Source organism: Opisthocomus hoazin, chromosome 2, assembly GCF_030867145.1.
Source record: "Opisthocomus hoazin isolate bOpiHoa1 chromosome 2, bOpiHoa1.hap1, whole genome shotgun sequence".
Classification (NCBI taxonomy): Eukaryota; Metazoa; Chordata; class Aves; order Opisthocomiformes; family Opisthocomidae; genus Opisthocomus; species Opisthocomus hoazin.
The window spans coordinates 58,010,507-58,036,429 of record NC_134415.1 but is presented as its reverse complement, the minus strand read 5'-3'; the positions used below and the strand labels follow the sequence as shown (position 1 = coordinate 58,036,429).

The 25,923-nt window shown below is 40.7% G+C and overlaps 1 protein-coding gene across 3 annotated transcripts; it reads left to right on the top strand.

Moving 5' to 3' along the window:
- Positions 1-581: 581 nt before the first annotated feature.
- LATS1 (large tumor suppressor kinase 1) lies at positions 582-25,515 on the top strand. 3 transcript variants are annotated; one of them, XM_075413779.1, is made up of 8 exons: positions 582-666; positions 5,179-5,687; positions 9,101-9,236; positions 11,097-12,625; positions 17,247-17,829; positions 18,867-19,049; positions 19,291-19,397; positions 20,421-25,515. In XM_075413779.1, the coding sequence occupies exons 2-8, from the start codon at positions 5,337-5,339 to the stop codon at positions 20,931-20,933; spliced, it is 3,402 nt and encodes a 1,133-aa protein (XP_075269894.1). In that variant the 5' UTR covers positions 582-666; positions 5,179-5,336; the 3' UTR covers positions 20,934-25,515. The 3 variants fall into 3 exon arrangements, with proteins under 3 accessions (XP_075269894.1, XP_075269893.1, XP_075269892.1); XM_075413778.1 differs by having other exon boundaries at positions 9,101-9,251; XM_075413777.1 differs by having other exon boundaries at positions 9,101-9,251; positions 11,094-12,625.
- Positions 25,516-25,923: the final 408 nt, after the last annotated feature.

The following is a 25,923-nucleotide window of genomic DNA, read 5'->3' as shown; positions in this document are numbered from 1 at the left end:
AGGGAAGCCCCGGCCTCCGGGCAGCAGCTGATGGAGTCACGAGGTTTTACACGGCCTTTTCCATCAGAACCACTTTGGAGCGTACTCGGCGTCCGCGAGCCCGTCGGGGCTGCTGGCGTGCCCGGCCGGAGGAGCAGGGTCGGGGCCGTCCTCCCTCTGTAGCGGAGCGGCGGGGGGCTGCCCCGAGGCCCGGCACAGCGGCCCTGTTCCGCCTCACGATTCGTTCGCGGTGCAGCGCTCTGCCTGGAAGGAGAGGAGGCCGAGACGCGGGACCGCGGCCGGGTGTTCCCTCCCGGCGCCTGACGCCTGTCGGTCCGTGAGGTGGCCGGGCCGCCGGCCTGACTCCCGGCCGGGGCTGGGGGGGAGCGCCCGGCGCGCAAGGCAGGCCGGGAGCTGTCCATATCCGGGAAGCCCTCCGCGGCGGAGGCACCGACAAAATGGCGGCGCCGAACTGAGAGGGTCGCGGCGGCGGCGGCGGGCGCTGGCGGAGGGACCGAGGAGCCGCTGCCGGCATCGCGGAGGGCCGCGGCGGTCGTCGTCGCTGTCGTTGTCGCCGTCGCTGCTGCCGCCGCCGCTGCTGCCGCCGCTGCCGTGCGGGCGGGGCTGAGCTCCGCTCCGTGCGCCCACGCCCGTGCCCGGGGCGCTGCCGCCGCCTCCTCCCCGCAGGTAGGGCCGCTGCGCTGCGGCGGCGGGCCCGGGGAGCGGCCGCGGGTTGGGGGGCGAGAGGCCGGGGCGCGGCGGCAGCGCGGGGACGGTAACGAGCCCTTCTCGGCACGGCCGACCCGGGAGCCCTGGGCCCGTTCCGTCCCGCTCGGACGGCGGCCCGGGGCTGGGCTGGGCGGCGGAGTGCGGGTGTCCCGGCGGCGCGGGAGAGGGCCGGGGTACCCGGGGCTGCCGCGCGGCCGGCGCCGAGGCCCGCCGGGTCCCGCCGCGCTGCGGGGCTTGCCCCGCGGCCTGGCTGCGGCCCTGGGCGGCTGTCGCGCCGGTGGCCACGGAGACGGCTCTCACTGCGCTGCTGCTGCCGCCGAGGGTAGCCCGGGTGCGTGCGTGCCTCGGGGGGCCGCGTCCCCTCGCCAGGGGCAGCAGAGCTGGAGAGGGGGAGCCTGCAGGGCGAGTGCGCGGCGTTCCGCGGGCCGCCGGTCCCTTCCAGCTCGGTCCGCCCCGGCCGGCCGGGCTGTGCCTGTCCGCCGCCTTCAGCGGCCGGGTTTCTCCCCATCCGATGGAAGCTTTCAGCGTTGGGAATGAATCCTGTGGGAAGCTGCTTTATGGCTCGGTGACCTGTCGTCTGAAGAGCAGCTTCCTTTGGCTGGTTTGAACCAAGCCCCTGCAGACTTCATTTTGCGTCTCCTAGATTCTTGATACTTTTTTTCCTACCAATAAAGTACTGTGATTAGGTATAAAATGAGTTATTAGAAGAGGTACATAAGAGAGCGACCCACAATAGATTAATAAGTGGCGTTCAATACTTAACTGGAAATACGAGTATTTAAAAGTATGTTCAAAACTTCTGAAGATATGAGAAGTTACAGATCTCTTACAAAGATGTGTGGTTTTTTTCCCCCAGAAAAACTTGGAAGTCCTTGACAGTTGTGTGTAACCATTCTATGTTCTCATTCAAATACCTATTTTTAAGTCCAATCTTTAATAATTATACATTAAAAAGACAGGTGGGTTTTTTCCCCTTACAATTTGATCTGTAGAGAAAAATATTTTATCCTCGTATTTTGACAAGAAAGGAGAAAATATTTTTCTAACTCCTTTAGGAAAGTGGAGAACTTCATCAGTGGAAAGAGCCGCATTGACAAACAGATCTATCATTTACATGTAATGACACAAAACTGCAAGAGGGGGAACAGATGTCAGTTCCCTGGGATACAGCTTGTGTTTGCTGGTTAGAAGTACAAAGCAGAGATCAGTTTCTTACTGAGCAGTTGAAACTTTCTTGCTTTAAAACGTGTGCAGATGTCTGTAAGAGGAGGTGACCTCTGAATTTTGAGGTTTGAATATAAGGCAAGGTGAACTGTAGTCAATGGTAGTACTTTCTTTCTTGTAGTTCATTAAACTGGAGGACGAATTTAACTGGATTTCTGAGCAATTAAGACTGTAGTTTCACATACACACCAAACTGCTATTAGCCAACACCACTGCCAAAAGAAACAACCCACCAGAAAAAAAAGTTACTGTTTATCTGGGTAAGTTCCTCAGCTCGGTTCACTCTGTGTGGCCTTAGAAATGGTTATGCTGGCAGTAGCAAGTGGTGGGAGATAAGTGGACTGGCTGGTTTACACTGGTAAAGCTCTGTTTCTGCTAAAAATTTATGAGAAACTGCAGCTTTATTTTCCAAGACTGCTTAGTCCATATCCTGTTATGCTGCAGTGGCCAGCAAAATAATAGCTGTCAAACAGCATCCCTTGTTTTAAAGTTCTGAAAGCACCTTAGGAAGAAATACAATTCTCTCAGTTTTGCACCTAAAGAAATTAGAGCAAAGGCTGATTTCCCCCCCCACCCCCCCCCAGGTGGTAGAGACCAGGTCTCCTGATGTATGGTTTAAGAGTCCTGTTTTCTCTGAGGGGTGCTATGTTTATCTCAGCTAGCCCTGGTGTAACCATAAAGTGAATATTGAAATACTAGATGAAATTACGGTAGAATACATAGGTGCAAACCAACTGTTTTCTCCTGAATTCCAGGCCTATGGGACTCGTTAAAAGGAACAACTCATGTATGGACGTTTCTTTCTTCTCTCATTGGTGTTTGTGTGACACAAGATCAATACCAACTGCTTTATCTAGATTACCCTGCCAATGGTGAACTAGTCACTACTCCTAGTTTTGGCTGAATTTGAACAAGTAATCTAGATTACTAAGCCTCTGAGATATTTAGCCTTGTTGTTCTATGTTTTGGGATGAGTTTGTGCTAGAGGTTTCACTTTGCTGGAGGTGGTGATTCTTTCAAGTGTTATTAGCGTGTATACTCGCACTTGGGTATCCAACACTTGTGTTTTTTGAAGCGGGTCTCTTGGAACGAAAAGGAACATCCATAGCAAAACTAAATTCTAGTAAAATGGTTTAAATATAATTACTCCCTTTTCTTTGGAAGAAGTGTTTTTGAAAAAGTATTTTCAATGTGGTCTTAAGTATGGCATGTTTTGAAAACGATTTTGAAAGTGGCCAAGATGACATGACGTTTTAATTGCTCTCATGATGTACTTCATGCTGAATCTAGATTTCTTAATACTTTGAGCAAAACTTCACTGTTTATTATTGAAATGTACTTACATGTCTGATGATCTTTTCCTTATTCGGTAAGCACTGAAGAATTGTATGCTGCCAGACTGCAGGAAAAAGCTTTAATATAACTACCAAATTACACTGATTTAAGGTTTCAGACCTATCACAGGGCAAAGAAGGCTTGTGGGTGCAATTACAGCACCTAAGATTTAGATAATTTCATTAGGGAGAAATTACATTATTTCTTAAGTGGTTCTCCAAGGAAAATGAAATTAAGTGGGTGTTCCTTATGTTTCTTTTCACAGTCCAGATTTATGTGTTACTTCAAGCTTCTGGGTTTTATTCATAGATGGGTAGCATGTGTATTTATTTCATCTAATTTGCATATGTATTAGAGGGTTCTTTTTCCTGTTGATTTCTTGTTGTATTCTTCCTCAATCACTGAATCATTAATTGTTTTATGGCGGTGTGCATACTGTAGAAGTTAAACCTGGATGAAGAAAGAGTGACTTTTATGTAGACTGTGTAAAACTTAGCTATTTAATTCATGTCTAGTATGAGAAACGTTTATCTGCACATTACTTCTGTAAGAGACAAAGATGCTTAAAGACATCTGAATCCTCAAAAATAATCTTTCAGAAAACTGGGAATGCAAATTTGTAACACTTTGATAAACAGAAACAGGAAAATAAGAACATTTCAGTATTGCTACTGGTAGATATTGCATTATAGTGAAGGAACAGTGTTAGTTGAGCTTTACTGTTCTTCTAGTTGCCTGTGAAGAAAAGAGAGCGTATTTTTTGTATCTTGCACTATCTTAAGAGCTGATCTTCCTCTGTGGAGCAGTAGACAGGGCAAAAGTTTTATTTCGTGATACTCTAAAAAGGCAAACACTTTGTAACTTCTTCAGTGTTTCACCTTAGTTGCTACATCTTTTACTATACCAGTTACAGTAGTGACAGTACTAACTAGTGCACAGCATGAATGCAGAGATTTTAGTTCTCTGCAGACACAGGGTTCTTTGCCTGATGAGTCAGCTCCTTCAAAATGCAAACGTTATTTATTTGTTTGTGGCAGAAAGTTCTGTTTCCCTTACCAAATGTCACAGCTATGCTCTCAGTGAATTTGATGCTGGAGTTGTTAAACAATTTTGCAGTAAAAAAGTTTGTTTTCTTTGTTTTCTTTCTCCCCCTGCTCTCATCTTCCCTTAAGTAGTTATTTTATTTATATAACTATTGACAAAGACTGGTTCAAGGAGACTCAAGCTAAGAGACTGTGACAGACTTAGAAAACTGGACTCTGAAACAGTTTTAAATGGCAGATGGTACAAGAGATCACAAAGTTGAGCATGATGAACTAGGCAAGTGTTTACTTTTTAAATATGACTGCTGAAGAATGGATAGAGTCATGGCAATTAAGTACTCTCACCAGTGTACTTTGCGCTTCTCGCTTCCATCTGTTTGTGGAGCTTGATGTCAGAATTGTTGAACAGCTAGGGTATTCGGTCCATACCCTAGCTAACTGGACGGCAGACTTGGCACCTTCAGCTAGAGAACTGTTGATGGAGAGAACGTGGGTGGTGGACAGAGACAGCACCCAGCAGAGAGCGAAGTCACAGAAGCAGTGATGGGGTAGCACAGCAGTGCAGATCTGCCCTTGAAAGCTTTGTCCACCCCTCTGAGTTCCTCTCTACTCTGTCCACATCCTTTGCAGTTCAGGACAGTTCGGACTTGAGGCACCTAAAACATTTTTTTGTTAACGGACTGTTAGAAAACCCAGCGCAGTTTGTAATATGAGTTGAGTAAAGGCTGCCGGAAGAAGTTGCTCAGCATGCTTGTAATAACTGGGAAGGCAGCGCTGCATGTGAACATGTCGCAGCCAGCAGTGCTACATTGTGAACTTTTTCACTGCTGTCAGTGTAACAGGCTTTTTTGTTTTGTTTTGTTAACAGGGTAGCTGGTTTGCTTGGTGACAAACTCCAGCACTGCAGGAACCATGGTTTCCCAGTGAAGAGCCACTGCTTGCACCGGTCCTGAAACTACCAGCCAGCCTTCCTTGAATTTTGGTGTGCGCGAGTCCTTGGTGGAGGTTGCGTATATACATGTTTTCATGAAGAGAAGTGAGAAGCCAGAAGGTTATAGACAAATGAGGCCTAAGACTTTTCCTGCCAGTAACTATACTGGCAGCAGCCAGCAGATGCTACAGGAAATACGAGAGAGCCTCAGGAATTTACCTAAACCCTCAGATGCTGCTAAAGCTGATCACACCATGGGCAAAATGTTATCTGAAGATCCTCGACAAGGCCGAAATCCCCCCAAATTTGTAACATATCATAAAGTTTTGCAGGAGATAAGAAACTCACTTCTGCCTTTTGCAAACGAAACAACCTCAGCTCTCAAAGGAACATCAGAAGTTAATCGACAAATGCTGCAAGACTTACAAGCTGCTGGCTTTGATGAGGTGAAGTATTTTATTTTCAAGATTCAGTGTTCTGCTAACTATAACTTTAGTACATGTTGGAGGGGGAGATGATCATGGAATGTCGGAACGGCATGTGATACGCAAAATAGCTTCTTCAAAATTGGTAGGCTTCCAATTAGGGCATAGTGAAACTGACAATAATGGGGGATGAAGAAGAGGAACAGAAGGGTTTAGAGAGGCTTGGCTTTTGGTTGTGTTTTTTTTTCTTAAGCATCTTGTGCAGTTTGTTCTTATGTGGTAGGGGAGGTTGTTTTAATTATTTATACTGTTTCAGGCAGAGAGAACTGGACTCTCTAGAACATGGATTTTGCCTCTGAAGCTAAACGGAATTTTGGATTGTGTTGAATTAAAATATGTTGATTGTGAAGTGAAAGGAATCTGAAATCTGATTTCCAGGAATAAAAAACAAATAAACTTCTGGCTCCTGTGTTTGTACTGGGACTTGCACATCAGAGTAAATTACACTTGTTTTCATGCCTTCTCTGTAAACCTGAGTACAAAAGCAGGTTTAAAAAAAAAAAGCTAGCAAACCCCTCATCTTTCCAAAGGAAAAAAAGCACAGTACCACTACAGGGATTGCCTTTACAGGAGCACGCTGCTTGCAGTAGTGACCAGCTCATGAGTTCTGCTGGCTGCGATGCGATGCTTCTGTGTTCAGAGAGATCTACCTCTACCAAGAGTGAGCTTCTCCAAAACTATCAACTGGCTTTTCCTCAACAATGTCCCAGTATCAGGTGCTGATAGTGGTTTTTCTCGCTCCTTTCGCTTGCTCAAATACACAGTCCACCCTATGTTTTCAGTAAGAATGGAGGGATTTTATAACGGTAAATGGTTTTATAATAATTTGCTCCTGCTCTGTGGTTTGTTGCTGAGGTTGGTATTTGTTCTGGTTTTGTTTTGTTTTTAAAAAGTAAATCAATTCTCAGATCCATTCGTACAGATTGAACCTGCAGCCATTTTTGCAAAAACTGAAGAATGGTAGGTAGCTGGATAGTAAACTAGAAAGGTATCCTAAGTTGGTATTTTTGTTAGATCCTTTATATTTGAAGCCTTTTGCTCCTACACTTTGTTCTTGATTTCCCAGGACATCTGTGATTATATGGACCCTTGTTCAGGCACAGTGCCAGCATAAACCGTTTCTGCCATGTGCTAACCCACAGTTGTGCTGCCACAATGGTCCATATGGCATAGGCCCGTGAACACTGCTGGGAACAGATACAGCTGAAGTAGGAAAGCAGTTTTCTTGGCAGGGAGTATGCAAGACAGCAAATAGCAATGAAATGAGAATGTGTTTTGAGCTGAGATTCTTCTGTGGACTGGATCATGGCTGGGGTGTGTTGGCTAGCTGAAAGTGGCTGATTTTTACCTCTCCCCCCCTGCCCCCCGCTTTTTTTTTAATATGTTGAATGTCACAAATGTTCTGGTTATTCCCTCCAGCCCTCAAGTAGTGTTCAGGGTTAAAGCTAGACAGATAGATTGGTATCGGGGGTGTGTGTGTGTATATATATATAGGTAGTGTGTATATATGTAGTAATATATATATGTATATTAATTAGGGGAGAATGCAGTTCATTGTGGTTTGGTTTTGTTCTGGATTTTTTTTGTTTGTGTTGTTTTTTTTGTGTTTTTTTTTTTTACAACCCACCCTAAATAGCTGACAGGAAATCTCTCATACTTACTAGGATTTAGGATTCAAATGCAGTCCTCGTATGTTCAGTGTAAGGTGATACTCTGAAAGACATTGAATACTTCATGTCACATCGGTGACCAAGGTTTTTGTTCTTCATCTAGAGGGGAGAGGGATCCTTTGGATTTTACTCGGGTTCCCTGGTTAGTGGAGAGGGAACTAAATTTCATCTTTTAAAATGTTGCTTGTTCTGTACATGGAGATTCTGTGTGTCTTTATGGCTTGGTGATGTGAATTTGTAGGTTTAGGTTTATATATTGCAGAATTACTTGGCTAAAAGGACAGTAAATTTGATTTTGAAACTGATTAAGAAGAAAGTTAAAGTTGATAGGTAGAAATAAATGATGAGTCCTATAGAAGTATGTTCAAATTGGGAATTAAATACTCTAGACAACTAAACTTTCTGTTTGCACAGTGATCAAATAGCATACTGCTGCTGAAAATGTTGGAACAAGCAGGTGCAACTTTTGTTCTCGTAGCTCCTTCACATGACAGTTATGTCTGCAACACTTCCATTATTATAGGCAAGACTAATCTGTTGTGAAGAAGTACATTTTCAGCTGGTCTGTAAACACTGCAACAACCTTACATGTATTTTTTTTATTTTTAAAATCCTTTTTTAAGGTTCTGCGTTGTTCATGGAGTTTAATTACTGTTGCTGAAGGCTGTATGTATTTTTGTATGTCTGTAGTGTTAAACAGACACAGTGAAAGTATAAATGTGGGTTTGAATTTGAAATTGATACTGAGTACTTCCCTTCTGAGCTGTCTTTGATTTCCCATGGATTTTAATAGGAGCTGAATGCTGTCGTATGTAGGTAACCTGTTCAAACACAGTGTGAACTGAAATGATTGCTTTGATATGACAAAGTATGGTCATAACAGATCGCTAAAGACTGTGCTTAATTCTAGGGGAGTTGTGCTGGGAATTTGTTTCAGGCTTGTTGAGTCAGCTGTGCAAATCCTGTGCAATACAACTCGGAGAGCAGTGCCTGACTTCTAACTATCTCTGAAATTCTACCTCTGTTGCTTGACCTTGAGCTCATTCAAGTCAGTGGAAAAAACCGCTGGTTGTAGTACATTTTCCATGGACAGAGCTGCGATTGGTCATCAGACCAAAACTTGTGTTTGGGCCTCTAAAAACTCAGAGCCTGAGTCTACCAAAAAAAAAGATAATCTGCCAATAATGTCTTCATCAGGAAGAGTTCTTAGGGAGAAACTAATGGATACTTGTTGAAGAAAAGTCTTGTTGAGTTGAAGGAGGAAAAAACAAAGTTCCAAGTTTCATGTTAGGGCATCTTTCATAGAATAACTTAGGTTGTAAGGGACCTCTGGTCATCAAGTAACTAGCTGTTACCTGGGCAGTGCGTATCAGTGTTTATAAGAAAACTGTACAAATAGCAAAGTGACATGATTTACATCAAACTACAGTGCTTTAACAAGTTAACTTTTTTCCCAAAGGTCCAGACTGTTTTGGAGGATCTGTTGTTAAAAACATTTTAAATGTTAAAAACATTTTAAATGTTTTTAATGTTAAAATGTTAAAAATGTTAAAAAAAAATTAAAAATTAATTTTAAATTGATTGGGAGAAAACAGTTATTTACTTTGGTAAAATTACTGGAGGATGTTTGGTTAAATAACCATGATTTTTAGTGGTTTTGCCATTTTCTTGTAATTTATTTTTTGTATACAACTTTCTCTTTAGGATATGGTTATACAAGCTCTCAGACAAACTAACAACCGTAGTATAGAAGCTGCCATCGAATTTATAAGTAAAATGAGCTACCAGGATCCTCGTCGGGAGCAGATGGTTGCAGCAGCAGCAAGACCTGTAAACGCAGGTATGAAACCACCAGGTATGTATATGCATGGTAACTCAGTAACTCACTGAGTGTATTCCTATAGGTGAAAAATATAGAATAGCAAATTCATTCTTCATGTGCTCACAGGAGAACAGAAGAGATGTTGAGATACAGGTTTTTTTCTTTTAAAAATAGTATGTAAAGTATATAATGTAATTCTTCTGAAAGCTAGGTGCATTTGACATGAATTTCTTAAACATTTCTTTTTATAACTATGTGGTTTTAGTATTGTGTGTAAGTGTTTTATACAGGGAGTAGCATTCAGATCTCATTTTAGTAATTTTTGTCCCTCATTGGTGTAATTCCCATATCTTGTTCTCAGTGTCAGGTGCCACTGAAAAATCAGCAGTGAGCACTGAATTCTTACTTTAATGTTTTGTCTCTTTTTTCACACACACTCTCACACAGCAGCACTACCTGTATGTACTTTTGTGTATATATATTTATATATCATATGGCTACAGTATTTGTATTTTAGGATGCTCTGTTTCAAGATCCCTGCCTCTACCTAATTTTCTGCTTGGTTCCAGATTTTGTTTGTGTGTTTTTTAAGACAAGACTTCATGGTTTTTGTAGAAGTTAGGGGACAGGCTATAGCTTTAGTAGCAACAGAGTCAGAATTTTGCTATTACTGCTGTTTATAATGCATGCAAGCACATTTTTAATACATGTTGATGTTTTTCTTTTTTTTTACCAAACTTTAGTAGCATTCACCTAAACAAACAGTAACTTTCAAATGCAGCAGAAATAACAGACTCGTATTTGACTGGAGTGCTGAGCTGCTAGCACTGTAAAGTTACATTTTGAATTGACTGTATAGGTATGAGGAAAAGTCAGTATTAAAGAGTAGCAAAGTACAGCATTGTGTTCATTTGGTCTGTGAAGCAGCATTAGTTGGTGCTTGTATGAAGCTGCTAGCTAAATGCCACAATTTAGCCATGGTTTGCATTATTACTTGCAGAGATAATTAATGCATTCTTTTGATGAAGACAGTGACTTTCAGCAGTTAACAGTACTGTATGTATTTAGAAGTATTGCAGTAATAACATTGTAAAAAGCACAGTAAGACTGCTTGCACATAAGTTCCTTGAATATTATTTTGTTTGTATGATGCAAAATAACATCTGTAAAGTAAATATATTGTAGAGTTTGGCTCTGTAAGTTTTACTTTCATGCAGTTTTAATTCTTGCTTCTATACAACTCTTTTACCCATAAAGACATAACTTTTAAAAATTAAAGTACTTAATCAAATTTGGCATGCAAGGCATATACCAGTTTTGGATGAACTGTATGCATACTAGGGTGTAAGCGGGCTGTTTGATTTTACAGTGTTCAGTTAAATTTTACTTTGAGAACGGTTCATTTCGTATAAAAGTTAAACTGGAAGGAATAGCAACAGGACTAAACCTGTGGTTTTTTGTGCTATTGCTTTTCTGCGTTTTTACTGAACATCTCTTCTGAGAGTTGCTTGTATGCAGAATTAAAAATATGTAGTATGCCTAATAATTTTGTGTATTACCATTTTTTAATTAAAAATTCAGTGCATCTGTAGTTGAAGCAAAATGCGTCTTCAGAAAAGTGATTCTAAAAAACTCTGATGCTGTAGTTTCATTGCATTTCTTTGCTCTTACACTGTTGACTTAACATATTGCCATAGCATGCTGTGCGTTACTAGATAGAGATAATTTTTTTCATGTGAAGTACAGGGGATTATGCCATGTTGGAGAATTGCCACCCTTTTTCTGTAGTAATTAATGCAGAAGAATAAAGTATTCAAAGCAGGGAACAGAAAGAACTTCTAATAGTATAAATGCTGTGTTTTCTTCTTGTAAAAGCAGGGACTGTACAGCAATCAGTTAACCGCAAGCAGAGCTGGAAGGGTTCTAAGGAGTCCTTGGTTCCTCAGCGGCACGGCCCTTCCCTGGGAGACGGTGTAGTTTATCGCTCGGAAAGTCCCAGCGCTCAGCCTGATGTAGGAAGGCCGTTATCTGGCTCTGGCATTGCAGCGTTTGCTCAGGCTCATCCCGGCAACGGACAAAGAGTGAATCCCCCGCCTCTGCCACAGATAAGGAGTGTCACTCCTCCTCCTCCACCTCCTCGAGGACAGACACCCCCTCCGAGGGGAACGACTCCTCCACCGCCTTCCTGGGAACCGAACGCGCAAACAAAGCGTTACTCTGGGAACATGGAATATGTGATCTCCCGAATTTCTCCAGTGCCACCAGGAGCGTGGCAGGATGGTTATCCGCCTCCACCGATGAATCCTCCACCCATGAATTCTTCCACGCAGGGTCAGAGAGGCATGAGTGCTGTCCCCATTGGCAGGCAACCGATAATCATGCAGAGTTCTGCCAACAGCAAGTTTAGTTTTCCCTCAGGAAGAGCTGGGATGCAAAATGGCAATTGTCAGGCAGAATTCATCGTTCACCAAAATGTAGTGTCTGGGAACTCTGTGAGTCGCCAGCCACCCCCATATCCCATGAATCCAACTAACAGGCAGAGTCCCACAGCACTGCAGATGCAGGCAGGAGGATCTGCTCCTCCTTCAGCATACACCAATGGGAATCTTCCTCAGGCAATGATGGTGCCAAACAGAAATAGTCACAACATGGAACTCTATAATACAAATGTAGCTGGAATACCTGCTTCCTGGTCACAGCCTTCCCCTGTGCAACCACAGTCGTCACCTGGCAATGGGCATGACCTGCCGACCTGGCAACCCAATCTTCCGGTACGGTCAAATTCTTTCAACAACCATCATGGAAATAGGCAGAGTCACTCTAGCAGCTCTCAGCCTTCAGCTACAACAGTGACAGCTATAACGCCTGCTCCCATTCAGCAGCCAGTAAAAAGCATGCGTGTGTTAAAACCAGAGCTACAGACTGCCTTGGCGCCCACTCACCCTTCCTGGATGCCACAGCCAGTGCAGACCGTTCAGACCATTCCCTTTTCCGAGAGTCCGTCTGCGAATATGACAGTTAAGTCTCCTGTTGCAGAGGCTCCGAATTACCAGGGTCCCCCACCACCTTACCCGAAACACTTGTTACACCAGAATCCCTCTGTCAATCTGTATGAGACGGGACCCAAGCTCATCAAGGAGGAGCTGCCTATTTTATTTTCCAAGGAGGATGAGAATGAAAAGAATTGTGAATGTGTTGATCCGGCAGATAAAGAAAAGAAACAAATTACAACGTCACCTGTTCCTGTTAGAAAAAACAAGAAAGATGAAGAAAGAAGAGAGTCTCGCATTCAAAGCTATTCCCCACAGGCCTTTAAATTCTTCATGGAGCAGCATGTGGAGAATATACTCAAGTCACACCAGCAGCGTTTGCATCGGAAAAAACAACTGGAGAACGAAATGATGCGGGTAAGCTCGTTCTTCTTTCTAAATCGATGACGAGAACTGTTCCCATATTAATTTTAAGAAATATGTCTTAGTTGTAGAATGTTTAAATAGTACAGATAAATAGAACACTGTGGTGTATAGTGGTATTGAATTCTAGTTTTAGTTTTTATGTTTGAGGTGTGGCAAGTTCTTCATTGCTTTGTTTATGTACTTCATTGTCTTCTTAGAAATTATTTTTTTAAGCAAGTTTTTTGCGTGTCTAAATGTAGCTCTTTTGGCTTATGTATGATAAGGCAGCAGAAGCAAAAATCATTCTTGCATGATCTTGAGATTTAACTACATGGCTCATAGCTTTTTATTATGGGTTCTTTTTAATCCTGATTTTTGAGTTATGCGATATTTTAATGATTTTTTTTTTTTTTTAAATAAACATGGCAGGTACAAGCAAAGCAGGGACAAGTGGTAGGCTGGTTCGTCACCCAAAGAGTGATGCCTTTTATGTTCTGCGGTTTGTTTCCAGTAGTGGTAGGGTTTTTTTTAAGTTTAAATCAAAAAAATGAATGCTTAAAAGTTAGATTTTTAGAATGAGAGAGACATGGTACCTTTTGCCTAAGGATTTTGTAATCCAGGCTGTAAGGGTATCTGTTTAAACAAAGGGTAATTGAATGGGATAATAAAAAACGGGCATTAACAAAACCATGTAAAATCAACTTCTTTGTGCCTGCGTGAAGTCAGTGGTCTATTTCTGGGATTTCAGTGTTCTACTAAAGCAAATCAAAAGGGTAGAAACTGGAGCTGATGTATACATATGTCATTTCAAAAGAGAAAACAGTGAGAAGTAGGGAAAGTAAGATTTGCAGAAATGGAAGTTTGAGATGTGTTACTTGTGTTTTCTTCTTAACAAATGTAGTTGAAAATTGACAAATATCATGTGCCTTTTAATTTATTCTATGAACGAATGTATTCGGCTTACGCCACGTTCTTTAAGTGCTGGTTTTTAAGTCTGTGTTTTCTTACTCTTTGAAAATTCTTACTGTAAGCTGTAGTGTTTTGTAAGTGCTTGCTTAATCACAAATATGTAAATGTTAGCAAGATTTCTTCCTGGAACTCTTTTTAGATCTTTATTCTTAGTCTTCTCTCTTTCCTTTTCACTTCCACTAACAGCTCATTTAAACTGTTAAGGTGTGGGAAGCTTTCCTGAACTCTGTAGCCTCCATCCCTGTGTAGACAAGTAAGATTCTGGAGCAATAGTATTTATTAAGAATAGCATGATCCCTTTTTAGAGGGCTTTGCATGCAATCCTGCATCAAAATTAAGCATGAATTTATTTTGAGCATTTTTGAGTACTTAAATGTAAGATTGTAATTAATGTTGGTTTGCAAACTTCACTTTCCCTTTTTACTGTGTTGTGTTCCATAGTATCACAAGAATAAGTATTACTTATGAAAGCACTGATAAAACTTTTCCTGTTATTTTTCTTGTGCATTTAAAGCACCCTAGTAAATGTCTTCTATGAAATGCAATTTATATTTATACTAGATTTAAAGCTGGGATGTTTAATTACAGGCTGAAGGGTGGAAAATGGGGTATTATGCTGCAGCAGACCTCTGCTTTTTCATCAGTATGTAGGAGAGGAATCCCAACAGGAGTGAAGTACATTTTGAGCCTTCATGAGAATGAGAAAGGGAAACTAGCTCTTGAGTTATTTTCAGGAAGTTTGAGAGGATTAGATAAGTATTGAATCCCTTCTTTTCTCCCCTTTTGATAAGCATTTTGAAAGAAAAAAAAAAAAGCATCCCTACAGAAATAACCTACCTTCACAGGATGCTGTATTTCTAGCATAAGTGACGTATTTCTATGCTATCAGGTTTCTGAGGGAATAGACTGGAGTTGTCTCAAAAATGCTTAATTTAGATGTGTGAATTTGGCCAGGAATGATGCTAGATGTCTTTGCCGCAAAGAGAAACTTAAGTCATGATTTAAGTCACAGCAAGATGAGAAGGGAGCGAATTGTGTGGTATCGTAGAGCAAAGGAAGCTCTTGTGTTGACATTGACTAGAAATAGTTGGAGGTCTGTGTGTTTGAGTGTTTGTGGAGCTGACAAAGTTGGTTAATATTTGGTAAATGCTGTAGTTGAGAAGAGTACAGCAATGCAGAGAGAGCAATCAGTTTGTGATGAACATTTGTTTTAGGGTATGGCATAGGAAAAAGTGAAGATGGGTTGGGGGAAGAGATGACAAATTGCAGTACTTGTGCCGTTTTTTTACAACAGAACTGTTGGAGTGCAGCAGCTAGAGAGCAGATATGAGAAGGTTTTTGGAGACTAGTTGTATGTCTTGCAGTGATTATTTACTGTATTGGGTCTCAATCCTAGGGTTAGTTGCCATCTAGGTTATATTCTTTGCCAGTTTATAACATCAGTGAGGTTCAGTTTGTGTGAAAGTGGGGCTGTACTGAAGCAGGCTTCATGGTTCAGATGGGACTCAAGAAGATGGCCCACTGTTGTTGGAACTTTGTCAGGTCTTCACATGTCTTCTTGACATTTGCAAGTGTTCAAAAATCCCTCCTTCAGCATTGAAGTGTGCCTTAAGCGTGTTCATTCACATAAAACTTGAGATGTTTTTGTCCTGGAAGACCGTGCCGAAGTATTACTGCAGTGATGTGTTGAGAAGGACAGTTTCTTGATTCAGAGTAGGGAGTTAGACCTATTTCCCACGTGCAGTCTTGAAGCTACTGCTACCCAGTTCTAACTACTGCCTGTCTGATGTCGACAAAACACTTTGTATCAAATACGAGACAGCCTTCCCCATTTAAATCTTACTGAATTCATATTTCTTGTGAAGTTTGTTTGGCCGGACAAGCATTTTGTATGCATTTTCCTAATTGCATCTCCTTTGGATCCATTTTTGTTATGATGCTTGTAAGAAATTTGTGGTGTTCTAACACTATTTTCTTTAATAGGTGACATACAGTATCATGAAAGCATTTTTAAGATACTGAATGATATGTAATTGATCTTTTATCTCAACTTTTTTCTCGGTCACATCTCTTGTATATTGTTTCAAGTTGTGTTGTAAGTTAGGGAAAGTAGAAGTCATCTATTAACGTGCATTTTCTACAGGCCTAGACTACTGGTTACCTAATCCAGATAATGGTCCTGAGTACTGTTATGAAAACAGTATCTCAAACATTTGAAGCATTAAGGAGATGGAAGCAGCAAGATTTGGTATCAAGAATTGATGTGATAATAAGAAATTGAAAACTTCTAGAATAATGCTTGAGTAACAGTTGTGATGTTTGCAGGGATTTGATTTGGCCATGTTCAATTTCATGATCAGAATGTCCAGGAAAAAACAAGGGAATATACTGTAGGCTGAACTTGGAAATCATTGCTATAGGGTGGTGATTTCAACCAGGTATGCAGATAAAGTAATTGAGATGCTATGAAAAAGGGAGCATGTAAGATTTTGTAATTGCTGACAGAAAACAAAAGAAGGAATAACATCAAGCTATGTGGCGGTAGGGTCACAGAGAAAAGAATTTTAAAAAAACCAAAGATTCTGCTTGCATTAAAACCAAAAAGGAGGGATATTGTGATTACAGGACCTGAAATTTGCCAAGAAAAATGGCACTGGAATTGAATGGCACTTTAAAGGAATTGAAGCGAGCAAAAATACAGTAGGAGGCATCCAAGTTGGAGTACAAGAATGCTCAGTGTGGTTCTTGCAGATAAAAGGGATTCCATGCAGTAGGTGATGAGCTGTGTGGCCTGTGAGCGTTTCAGCTGTCAGAATGTTAGCGGTGTTGGCCAGAACACCAGGAATGTTCATTCAAGATAGGAGTATGTACACAGATGGGAGCCAAGAACTGATACCCTGGGGAGGAGTGAGCCGCTTCAGAGAAATTGCTCTGCTCAATGAGTTGGTGTGTAGAGTGGAGAGCAGTAGAGAGAGTGTGACTGAAGTCCTGTTAGAGAGAGGTGGGTTACTGCGGTAAGAGGCAAGATCAGGTCTTGGCCTGTGGCTGAGGCACATGCTTGGTGTGGGTAGGCGGTAGGAAACAATGCCGTGTGGATCTGGTTTGTGTAGCTACACAGGAGAGCATGAGAGAGTCGCATGCTCCTCTGGCAACTGAAATTCCACGGATATGATCAGGAAGTTTAGTGACTTCTGCTCTAGCTAGTCGAGAGAGTGGAAGCGTGTCCCACAGCATCTGCTCAGGTAGCACTCAGCAGCTTACTGCTCCTACGCATGTCTTGGCTTCCTTTAGCTCTGCAGAGAAAATCAGGGAGGCAGCGGATGCACATTGTTACTCAGCTAAGTATTATTTGCCGTGGTTTTTATCAGTAGTTTGTAAATTACCCTTTCTCTGCTAAAGAACGTACTCCTTTCTCAAGCACCTTCTGGTGCATGGCACCTCATGCATTTTGCTGTTGAAAGTGATCACATTTTGTTTTGTATCACTCCTACGTGTGTTTGCAGAATCCTAATGTGTAAATTAAAACAAAATAAAACCCTGTTAAGTATAATTTCCCATGCTGTATATAAGCATTTGGTTTGCTTTACCTAGCCTTGTAATTATACGATCACAAAGAATTAAGAGTAATGTTCACTGTTCAGATTTAATTCTGTTTGCTGCACAGGTTGGGTTGTCACCAGAAGCACGAGATCAGATGAGGAAGATGTTGTGTCAGAAAGAGTCTAATTATATTCGGCTAAGAAGAGCTAAAATGGACAAGTCAATGTTTGTGAAAATTAAAACCCTGGGAGTTGGCGCATTTGGAGAAGTTTGCCTAGCAAGAAAAGTGGATACTAATGCTTTGTATGCAACAAAAACTCTGAGGAAAAAAGATGTCTTACTTAGAAATCAAGTTGCTCATGTTAAAGCTGAGCGGGATATCCTTGCAGAAGCTGATAATGAATGGGTGGTTCGCCTGTACTATTCATTCCAAGATAAGGACAATTTGTACTTTGTAATGGACTACATTCCAGGAGGTGATATGATGAGTCTCCTAATTAGAATGGGTGTCTTTCCAGAAAATCTGGCACGGTTCTACACAGCAGAACTGACCTGCGCAGTTGAAAGCGTTCATAAAATGGGCTTCATCCACAGAGATATTAAACCTGATAATATCTTGATAGACCGTGATGGTCATATTAAATTGACTGACTTCGGGCTCTGTACAGGTTTTCGATGGACCCATGATTCAAAATACTACCAGAGTGGTAAGAGAAATACAAAAAGGGTTCTTTGTTATTTTTTTGATGTGTCATTCTTTGCAAGGAATTAAATAATAAATGAGTAGAAAGATGATTGTTCTGTCCTTTCTGAATAATAATGCATCTAACAATATGTCTGCACACCACTCAGATTACAGAAAACAGTGTTTAGTTGGGGCGAGTTTGTAAGTGTGAGCATTGATTCCTTAAGGGAGAAGGAATGAGCTGTGCTGCTGTAAGTTTGTCCCATTAGTGGCTTCTGAAATATGGAGAGAGAAAATCACTGCAGTAGCAAGATAATTACATAGACAACAGCTCTAACTCTATTCTGAAGATAGGACTGATGTTTTAAATGTAATTGTCCTTGAAATCCTGGCCCCAAGTTCTGAGTCTCTCATGTACGTCCTTTTAGTGTAACCTATAGATTTCTGAGAAAGGTTTAAGTAGGCTTTTAAAAATCCTACTTGATTACTTAAAACAACAGCTAAATAAAGGTTAGAGCAAAAAAAATTTCACGGTTCTGAGAGTGGTCAAATGCAGGTTTTGTAATAACCTACTTCTGATTTTCACAAATAAAAACATACTTTCAAAAACCATTTTTTTTAATTACTTTTGACTTGTTTTTATCAAAATATCATATATCTTGGGCCAGACTGTTACACAGTCTCTGGACAGAAGTTGGAGATTTAAAATGTGATTTTATTTTTTGGTGCTTTAAATATTGGTGTTTTTTCCCTTTGCATAAGATCAAGAACAATATACACCCTGTACCCCAATGTGGTTATGTTAAGGAAAAACTGGGAAAAGATAAACCTCGATACTTTCTCATGTCAAAAACTAATTTAAAGTTGGTATTTTATATATTATAAGCAAAAAGTCAAAAACCTGATATTGATGACAATTTTAGATCTCAGTTTGAGGGTTGAAATTGAAACAGATTCTGTCTTATAACAAGAAATGTTAACATATAAAAAAAATAATTGTACTAGTTAAGAACTAAAGTAATCTTCCTTAATTTTGGCATCTTTGTCACTGAATTATAGGTGATCATGCACGTCAAGACAGTATGGATTTCAGCAACGAGTGGGGTGACCCAGCAAATTGCAGATGTGGAGATCGGTTGAAGCCGCTTGAACGTAGGGCTGCACGTCAGCATCAGCGCTGTCTGGCCCATTCCCTTGTTGGCACACCCAATTATATTGCGCCAGAGGTATTGTTACGAACAGGTAATGCATTTTTGTACTGTAATCTCACTGCGTGGTAACTGATCTTCGGGTAGCCTGCTTCAGTTTTCTTACACTGCCACTTTTGCCAGGTACATAATGTTTTGACAAAAGATACAGTTGTCAATATGGAAATCTTAAACAAGTATCAAATAGAATTTTCTTGTGAATCTTTTTTGTTCTTAGAAATGCAGGATTAAAATTACACTAAGCCTTTGACTACCTTGTTTTGACTTCATTTCAGGTTACACACAGTTGTGTGACTGGTGGAGCGTAGGAGTAATTCTCTTTGAAATGTTAGTGGGGCAGCCTCCATTCCTGGCACAAACACCGCTGGAAACACAAATGAAGGTAACTTTAAAAGTCTGATATTATCAAACTGTGTGAAAAAGCAGCCATGAAATTTACGTAGTCTTTCTAATTCATAATGGAATCAAAGGTGGTTTTTGAGAGTGCTGCTCTATCCAAGCATGTTACAAACAAACAAGATTTTAAACTTTACATTACTGTGGCGGTGCACTTAATTTATAAAGGGACTTCAGGAATTGCATTTGTATCTTTTATCTGGTCATACAGTAAATGTGCCAAGTAAAAATCACATTCACATCTCGGCTGTTCGCTTTCACTTCCTGCACCTGTTCCACTTATTATTTCCATTTTATTTTCTTCTCCTCTTCCAAAATCTGAGTAGTTTTTTTCCTACCGCTTGGTTTCCATGCTCACTTGACTGCGGAGGATTTCCTCTGGTGATGTCTCGGCAGGTGTTCAGCCTGCAAAGGTGGAGGAGCAGCAAATGACTGTGGCTGCTGGGGGTTACTGGCAGCTCAGAGCCACTGGTCCCTTCCTCCCTGAGCCCTGGCTGCATCAGAGAAGCCACCAGGGCAATCTTCTGCAGCTGCCATTTTTGCAAAACTGCATTCAGCTTGCAAGATATTAGTTGGCTCCAATGTAGGGCAGTGTTGACTTTTTCTAACTTTAAATCTGTTAATCTTTCCTGTACATCAAATAAAACAAAATTCGTTTCCCTCATCTTCTGTTTATGATTGTAAGCTGTGTGCCTAATCTCAGGTTCCCGGTGCTGGATTTTATGGTATCTTTGTTGGTTTGTAGCAGGAGTGTTCTATGCCAGAGGCTAGTTTAGATCTGGAATGTGAATAAACTTTACCTGGATTTCGCCAGATTTCCAGACAAAATATTCCTTGTGTTTCTGAAAGAGCAGCTTCATGTTTTCCTCTCTCTAGTGTGAAAACACTTACATGTATTGAATGATTGCTTTGTGGCTGTTCTTTTTTTCTTTGTTTGTTTTGTTGCTTTAATTTTCACTGTGTTTTTTCCTTTTTATGAATTAGAGTAACACCTCTTTTTGCTTTAAAGGTTATCAACTGGCAAACTGCACTTCATATTCCACCTCAAGCTAAATTGACTCCAGAGGCCTCCGACCTTATTATTAAACTCTGCCGAGGGCCAGAAGATCGTTTAGGCAAAAATGGTGCAGATGAGATAAAAGCTCACCCGTTTTTTAAAACAATTGATTTTTCGAGTGATCTACGGCGACAGTCTGCTTTCTACATTCCCAAAATTGCTCATCCTACGGACACGTCAAACTTTGATCCAGTTGATCCAGATAAATTGTGGAGTGATGATGATAAGGAAGGGAACCGAAATGATACACTTAACGGGTGGTACAAAAATGGAAAACATCCTGAACATGCTTTTTATGAGTTCACCTTCCGAAGGTTTTTTGATGACAACGGCTACCCATACAACAATCCGAAGCCCATTGAGTATGAGTATGGTAGTTCCCAAAACTCAGAACAGCAGTCAGATGATGATGATGATGAACAGGCAGGTAGAGGGGTTCAAAATCGTGACCTGGTTTATGTTTAGTAGAGGAATAAAGATTAAAAACTAAATGAATGTATTTTACAGCTGCAATTTTTGAGAAGTCTCTTAAGAGAATTGAGAGAAGATTGCTAGGGTAAATACATGCACGCTTTTTTTTTTTTTAAACACTAAGAAAATTGTGTCTTCTCTTTCCCTCTCTGTACATTTTGTTCCTCCAGAATACAGGGAAATACTTCTCAAATATTAATTTATTCCAGCATTGTTAGTTGTTTAATTTAGAAGAGATTTGATGTTAGGTGAAAAAAAAAATAATCACTTGAATTTTATTGTCGGTTCTCTGTACTCTAAGTACTCAGAATAGGAAATGGTGATTTTTTTTTTTTCCTAAGATGATGCCTGGTATCTATTTGTACATATACTGAATAATTTTAGAAAGCAAAGCTCTGCTCCAGAACTTTTAATGACAGTTTTTCCTTGCATTGACCAAATATAGAACCTACTTTACACTAATAAAGCTCTCTGATACATTTCTGAAATGGAGAGGAGGAAGGAAAAAAAAAAGGCTGCTGTACCCTCACTTCTCACTGTATTTAGCCAGATTATTCAGAGTGTTGGAAGAACTGAGCCATCTACCTGGTGAAACATTTCCAGCTGCTGTGGTAGTGGCATAGTTCTCAGCTTTGGAACAGGAAAGCGTCAATCTTGGCTATGGTGTGATGGTAAAGTGAAAAGGCATTAGAACTAGTATTTTATTAAATAGTAATTGAATTTGACATTAGTAATGCTGTAGCATGGGACTTGTACTTTCAAAGCAGAAGGACCATTCACCTGGATGACTTGATTGTCTCCTGTCATCAGTTATCCTATAGGTGTGGGAGGAAAAAAGCTTAAGGAAAAACACTTTCTGAAATGTAATTTAATTTTCTGACTACAAGCAACCTGTAAAGTGTGTATAGTTCTGCTTTAGTTGGAATTTTTAGTCTGAAAAACAAATTTTAGAGTAGTGTCTTTTTTATGTGTTTGAGATAGTAATGGGAAAAGATTACAAATTACGGCTTGTGAGACTGTTATTGTGGAGACCAGTTTCACTTGGCTTTAACAGTTTTCCTCCTAGTTAGACAGACGGTGAGGAGTAGTGGTCATGCAGCAGTCCGTCTGAGCCATCAGAACAGTTTCAGTGGTCCGTCTTTCACAGCCCGGTTCAGAACAGGATTAGGAACTTGATGGCTGCGTCCGCTGCCTGCTGCACGGCTGTTTTCGCAGTTTCCTGCAGCAGGTGAGCAGGCAGCCTCTTGGGTCTCGCGGCGGGAGGGTTCTGAGCCTGTTGAGGTTACTGGGAGCAGGGAGGGGGGCAACCCTCTAAGCAGCTTCCCCGGAACAAGACCAGGAGTTACAGGGGAGAGGCAGAAAGAATGATGGTTTTTATTTCTCTTCTCCTTTCTCCTGGAGCTAACAGCATGGTAAAGAAAATGCACTATTTCTAGTAAACTTCGTCTCTTTTAAAACATTTCCTCTTCCTTGGAATCGAATTCCAATGGATAACCTAATAATGTGCCTGTAAGCATTACTGCTTTCTTAAGTTATTATTTGTGCCATTGCACTGGCATTGTGACTATCTAAACATCACGGAATTGGTGTTCGCAGGTGTTCTCGCAGCAAATGCCAGTTGCTAGTTTCCTTTTCTCACCAAGCTGGTTTAAGAAAGTCTTGCGCACTTCCGGCCATTCGTTCCCTTTGTGTGCTCCAGTTCAGTGTCTCTGTGCCAGTGCAACTGTCTGCAGTACTGTGCTAAATACCAGACCAGTGAAAAACTTGGCTGGTGTTCTGTGTTTGGAGGCTCCTTGCTTGTAAGCATGTTTGAGTGATCCAGTGTCCAGTGTGGTCCAAAAAATGGTTTATGTTGGCATAACTGGGGAGGAATGAACTGCAGTGAAGGGGCTTGGCAGTGAGGAGACTTCTTAAACGGGCTTTGTCATGGGAGAAAACATTCGTGGAAGTTCACCCCTCTACTGTGAAGTGCGTATCGTGGTCAGAAGATGTTTATAAAAAATTGTTTTCTCAAGCAGGTAGTTAGTTACTTTCTGTAATGAAAATGGATTTCTAGCTTAATAAAACAATTTATGTTCTGTCTGCCTGTTTCACTGCAGTTGAAATAGAATAGCTTTTAAGATTCATTTAATTTAGTTTAAATATTACAAAATGTCTGCAGTGTATAACTACTCCATTTTATATATTATGTAAAAAATACTGTTTTCCGTGTAAATAAACCTTTAAAGATTATCCTCCTTCATAGTAAGTATCCCAGTAAAACTGGTCTACTTGTCTTGGAGTAAAGTATAATATATTACTGGTTAAAGGTAATTTAATCAAGCCTGCCTTACCATTTGTGAAGTGTGCAGAGAAAATAATGTCAATTCTTCATTAAATTGACTGTTAAAATTGCCTTTTTATCTGAATATATTTCTCTTCTGCGTGCATTGTATTATGTTGTATTCCTGTTTAATCCTGTAACTGGTCTTTAGCCAGTGTGTTTGAAGAAAAAACAAAAAAAGTCTGTAAAGGCATCACGGTTCTATACAAGCAAATCCAGTTGCTTTTATTAAAGGAAATTGAGTCTTTTAAGGACATGTGCAAGTACTGAAATATTAAATATTATTTTACCATTTTAAACAAAAATAGGAAGAGCTCACATCTTTAGAATTTGGAAGATGCTTCTGGCATTTGCTGTTATCTTGTGTTAGAAGTTGTAATGTACCTTGTTTGAATTTTGCCACCTATATGCTGCAGTATTATGTATTTCCTTGCAAAAATGCAGTGTGTTACAGTCCAGGTTCTCTGAGAAAGTTAGTTATACGTAAATGTTGTCGCAATATGTGTGCTATGCCTTACCCTTGTTTTGAAACTTCTCGTTTCATACATAGGCTCAGAGCCTACTGAGATTCTTCAAAGCTGCTGCTTAAAACATGGGTGCTTCACTGGTGACCTGTGATGGGGATTGGTTGGTACAGGCAGGTGAGAGGAGAGGCTCCTAGCCAGCACCTGTGGAATTCTGCAGTAGGTTTTAGTTCAGGTTACTTTCACTTTGTAAAGCATGAAAATAATTTTCTCTTTTATGTGACCTTGTACACATATTAATTATATTTATAAAATGTGCGATAATCCCATAAAGGTACTGTAAATACTATTTGATATTCAGTGGCATTCTATCCTAGGGCAGGCCCTCTTGCTGTATCTTTTCTATCCTCAATTTGTAATAGAATCTATAGAGTATATGGCTAGAAAGTCTCTTTGAGACTGACCTATCTTCTGCTGTTGCAAAGCTGTGAGTGGGAATGATTTATTTAGACTCCTTTTAATATTATTCAGCTAATAGGCAGTGGAGTGGGTCGGTTCTTAGATGATGCTGCTGTCACCCAAGATACTATTAGGCTTTGGTTTCAGATTACTTCGGTGTTTCAGATGAGATCTTTAATCTGTTTGTTTTAATTCAGCCAAAGCAAAAAGATAATTTGGGTCAATGTCATAGTAAAGTGTCTGAATGCCTTAAGATGCTCTTGATAAAGGCACTATTCAAGTTTACTGATTTATATATATCTATATAGATAATATAGATATATTCTGTATGTGTATATGTATATATAATGTCTTTTTTGTATTATAAATAGCCTTCTGACTGTCAGTTCTTTTGGATCCTCCAATTAAATGTAGACCACTGCACAATTCTGCTGAAGGAAATCATTCATTTATTGCATGCCTAGATAGTAAACGTAACAATCATGCGTTACCTCACGGCCATGGTAAGTTACTCGCCGGTCTTTTGAGTATTATGTACTTGTCTCTGCCACAACATGGGCACTCCCTTTTTGCCAGGTCCCTGCGTACCTGTAGTCCAGCTGCATGTGGTGTGTGATCTTTCAGTGCTCAGTGATACGTTTGGGTTTTACAGGGTTACGTGGTGGGGGCTTGGACCGTAATTGCCACATCCCCTGATGTTCATATGAAAAGAACGTGTGCATCTTCTTTGCCGACTTTCCCAGTCGGTACCCCGGAGCGTCAGTCCCCTTCGTGCAGGTGCACCAGGGTTCCTGTTTGTCCATCTGTGGCTTCCTTGCCCCTGGTTCAATGAGCTGTTTGGTGTGTTTGACCTAGGGGGCACGAGTGGATGGTTGCGTTGACACTTCTTTAAATAAGTTACTTCAGAATAAGAGAGAGAATTCCAGCACTTGTGAACAGCCTGAATTATCAGCTACTGGTAATCAGTGACATTCTTGGTTTTATAAACTGTTCCTGTTTTCCTGGAATCGGTTTCTGTACCATAGCACCTGCTGGAGTAATAAAAAATACGATGAATCTTTTCAAGAAGTGAAAATAAAATTGTTTCGGCTAATCAAATATGAAATGTAAACATTAGTTGCGCAAATGCATGTATTTTTCTTCCCTTCTCATTCACACCTCTCTCCCTGAGTCCCCTTTATGCTGCAACAGCTCTACTGATTAACAAAGTATTTGCACATAATAGCAGAAATGTTACCGTACTTAGCTGCCATTTTTGTAAACTGTTCTCAAAAGTATACATTTTGATGTTCAGGAGTTCAATTTATTGGTGCTCTTTTGCTGTCCTGTGCTGCCTCTTTCATCAAAATAATTAAATCTTAGTATTTATTATGCATACATTATGTATCGTGAAGCTATTCCTTTTCGTAAGAGATATGACAACATCATAGCTTTCATGTTTATTAGGAGGGAAAATTATCGCTGAGCAAGTCCACTTCTTTAAGTGCGCATCTCATACTGCTGATGTGGAAACCAGTGTCCTTGCAAAGACTGTATCGTACCCTAATTCTTCTACTTCTTGGTCTGGGGGGGACGGGGTGGAAGTGCAGCGCCGTTTTTCATTCGTTAGCTGCCTGCAGTCGGAGGAAGCGTAATCCCTCCAGCTTCCATCAACCAAGTGATACGATACAGTAACACTTAGAATTTTAGAAACTCAGCAACAGCTTTCTTCATCTTACCGCTAAAGTAGTGTAGAAAG

What these genes read in the sequence shown, in the direction of transcription:
- LATS1 (XM_075413777.1), top strand. Translation starts at nt 5,337, where the DNA reads ATGAAGAGAAGTGAGAAGCCAGAAGGTTATAGACAAATGAGGCCTAAG. An exon ending in CGCAGGTATGAAACCACCAG is followed by an intron (nt 9,252 to 11,093) that starts GTATGTATATGC and finishes TTCTTGTAAAAG; the next exon opens with CAGGGACTGTACAGCAATCA. An exon ending in TTCAAAATACTACCAGAGTG is followed by an intron (nt 17,830 to 18,866) that starts GTAAGAGAAATA and finishes ACTGAATTATAG; the next exon opens with GTGATCATGCACGTCAAGAC.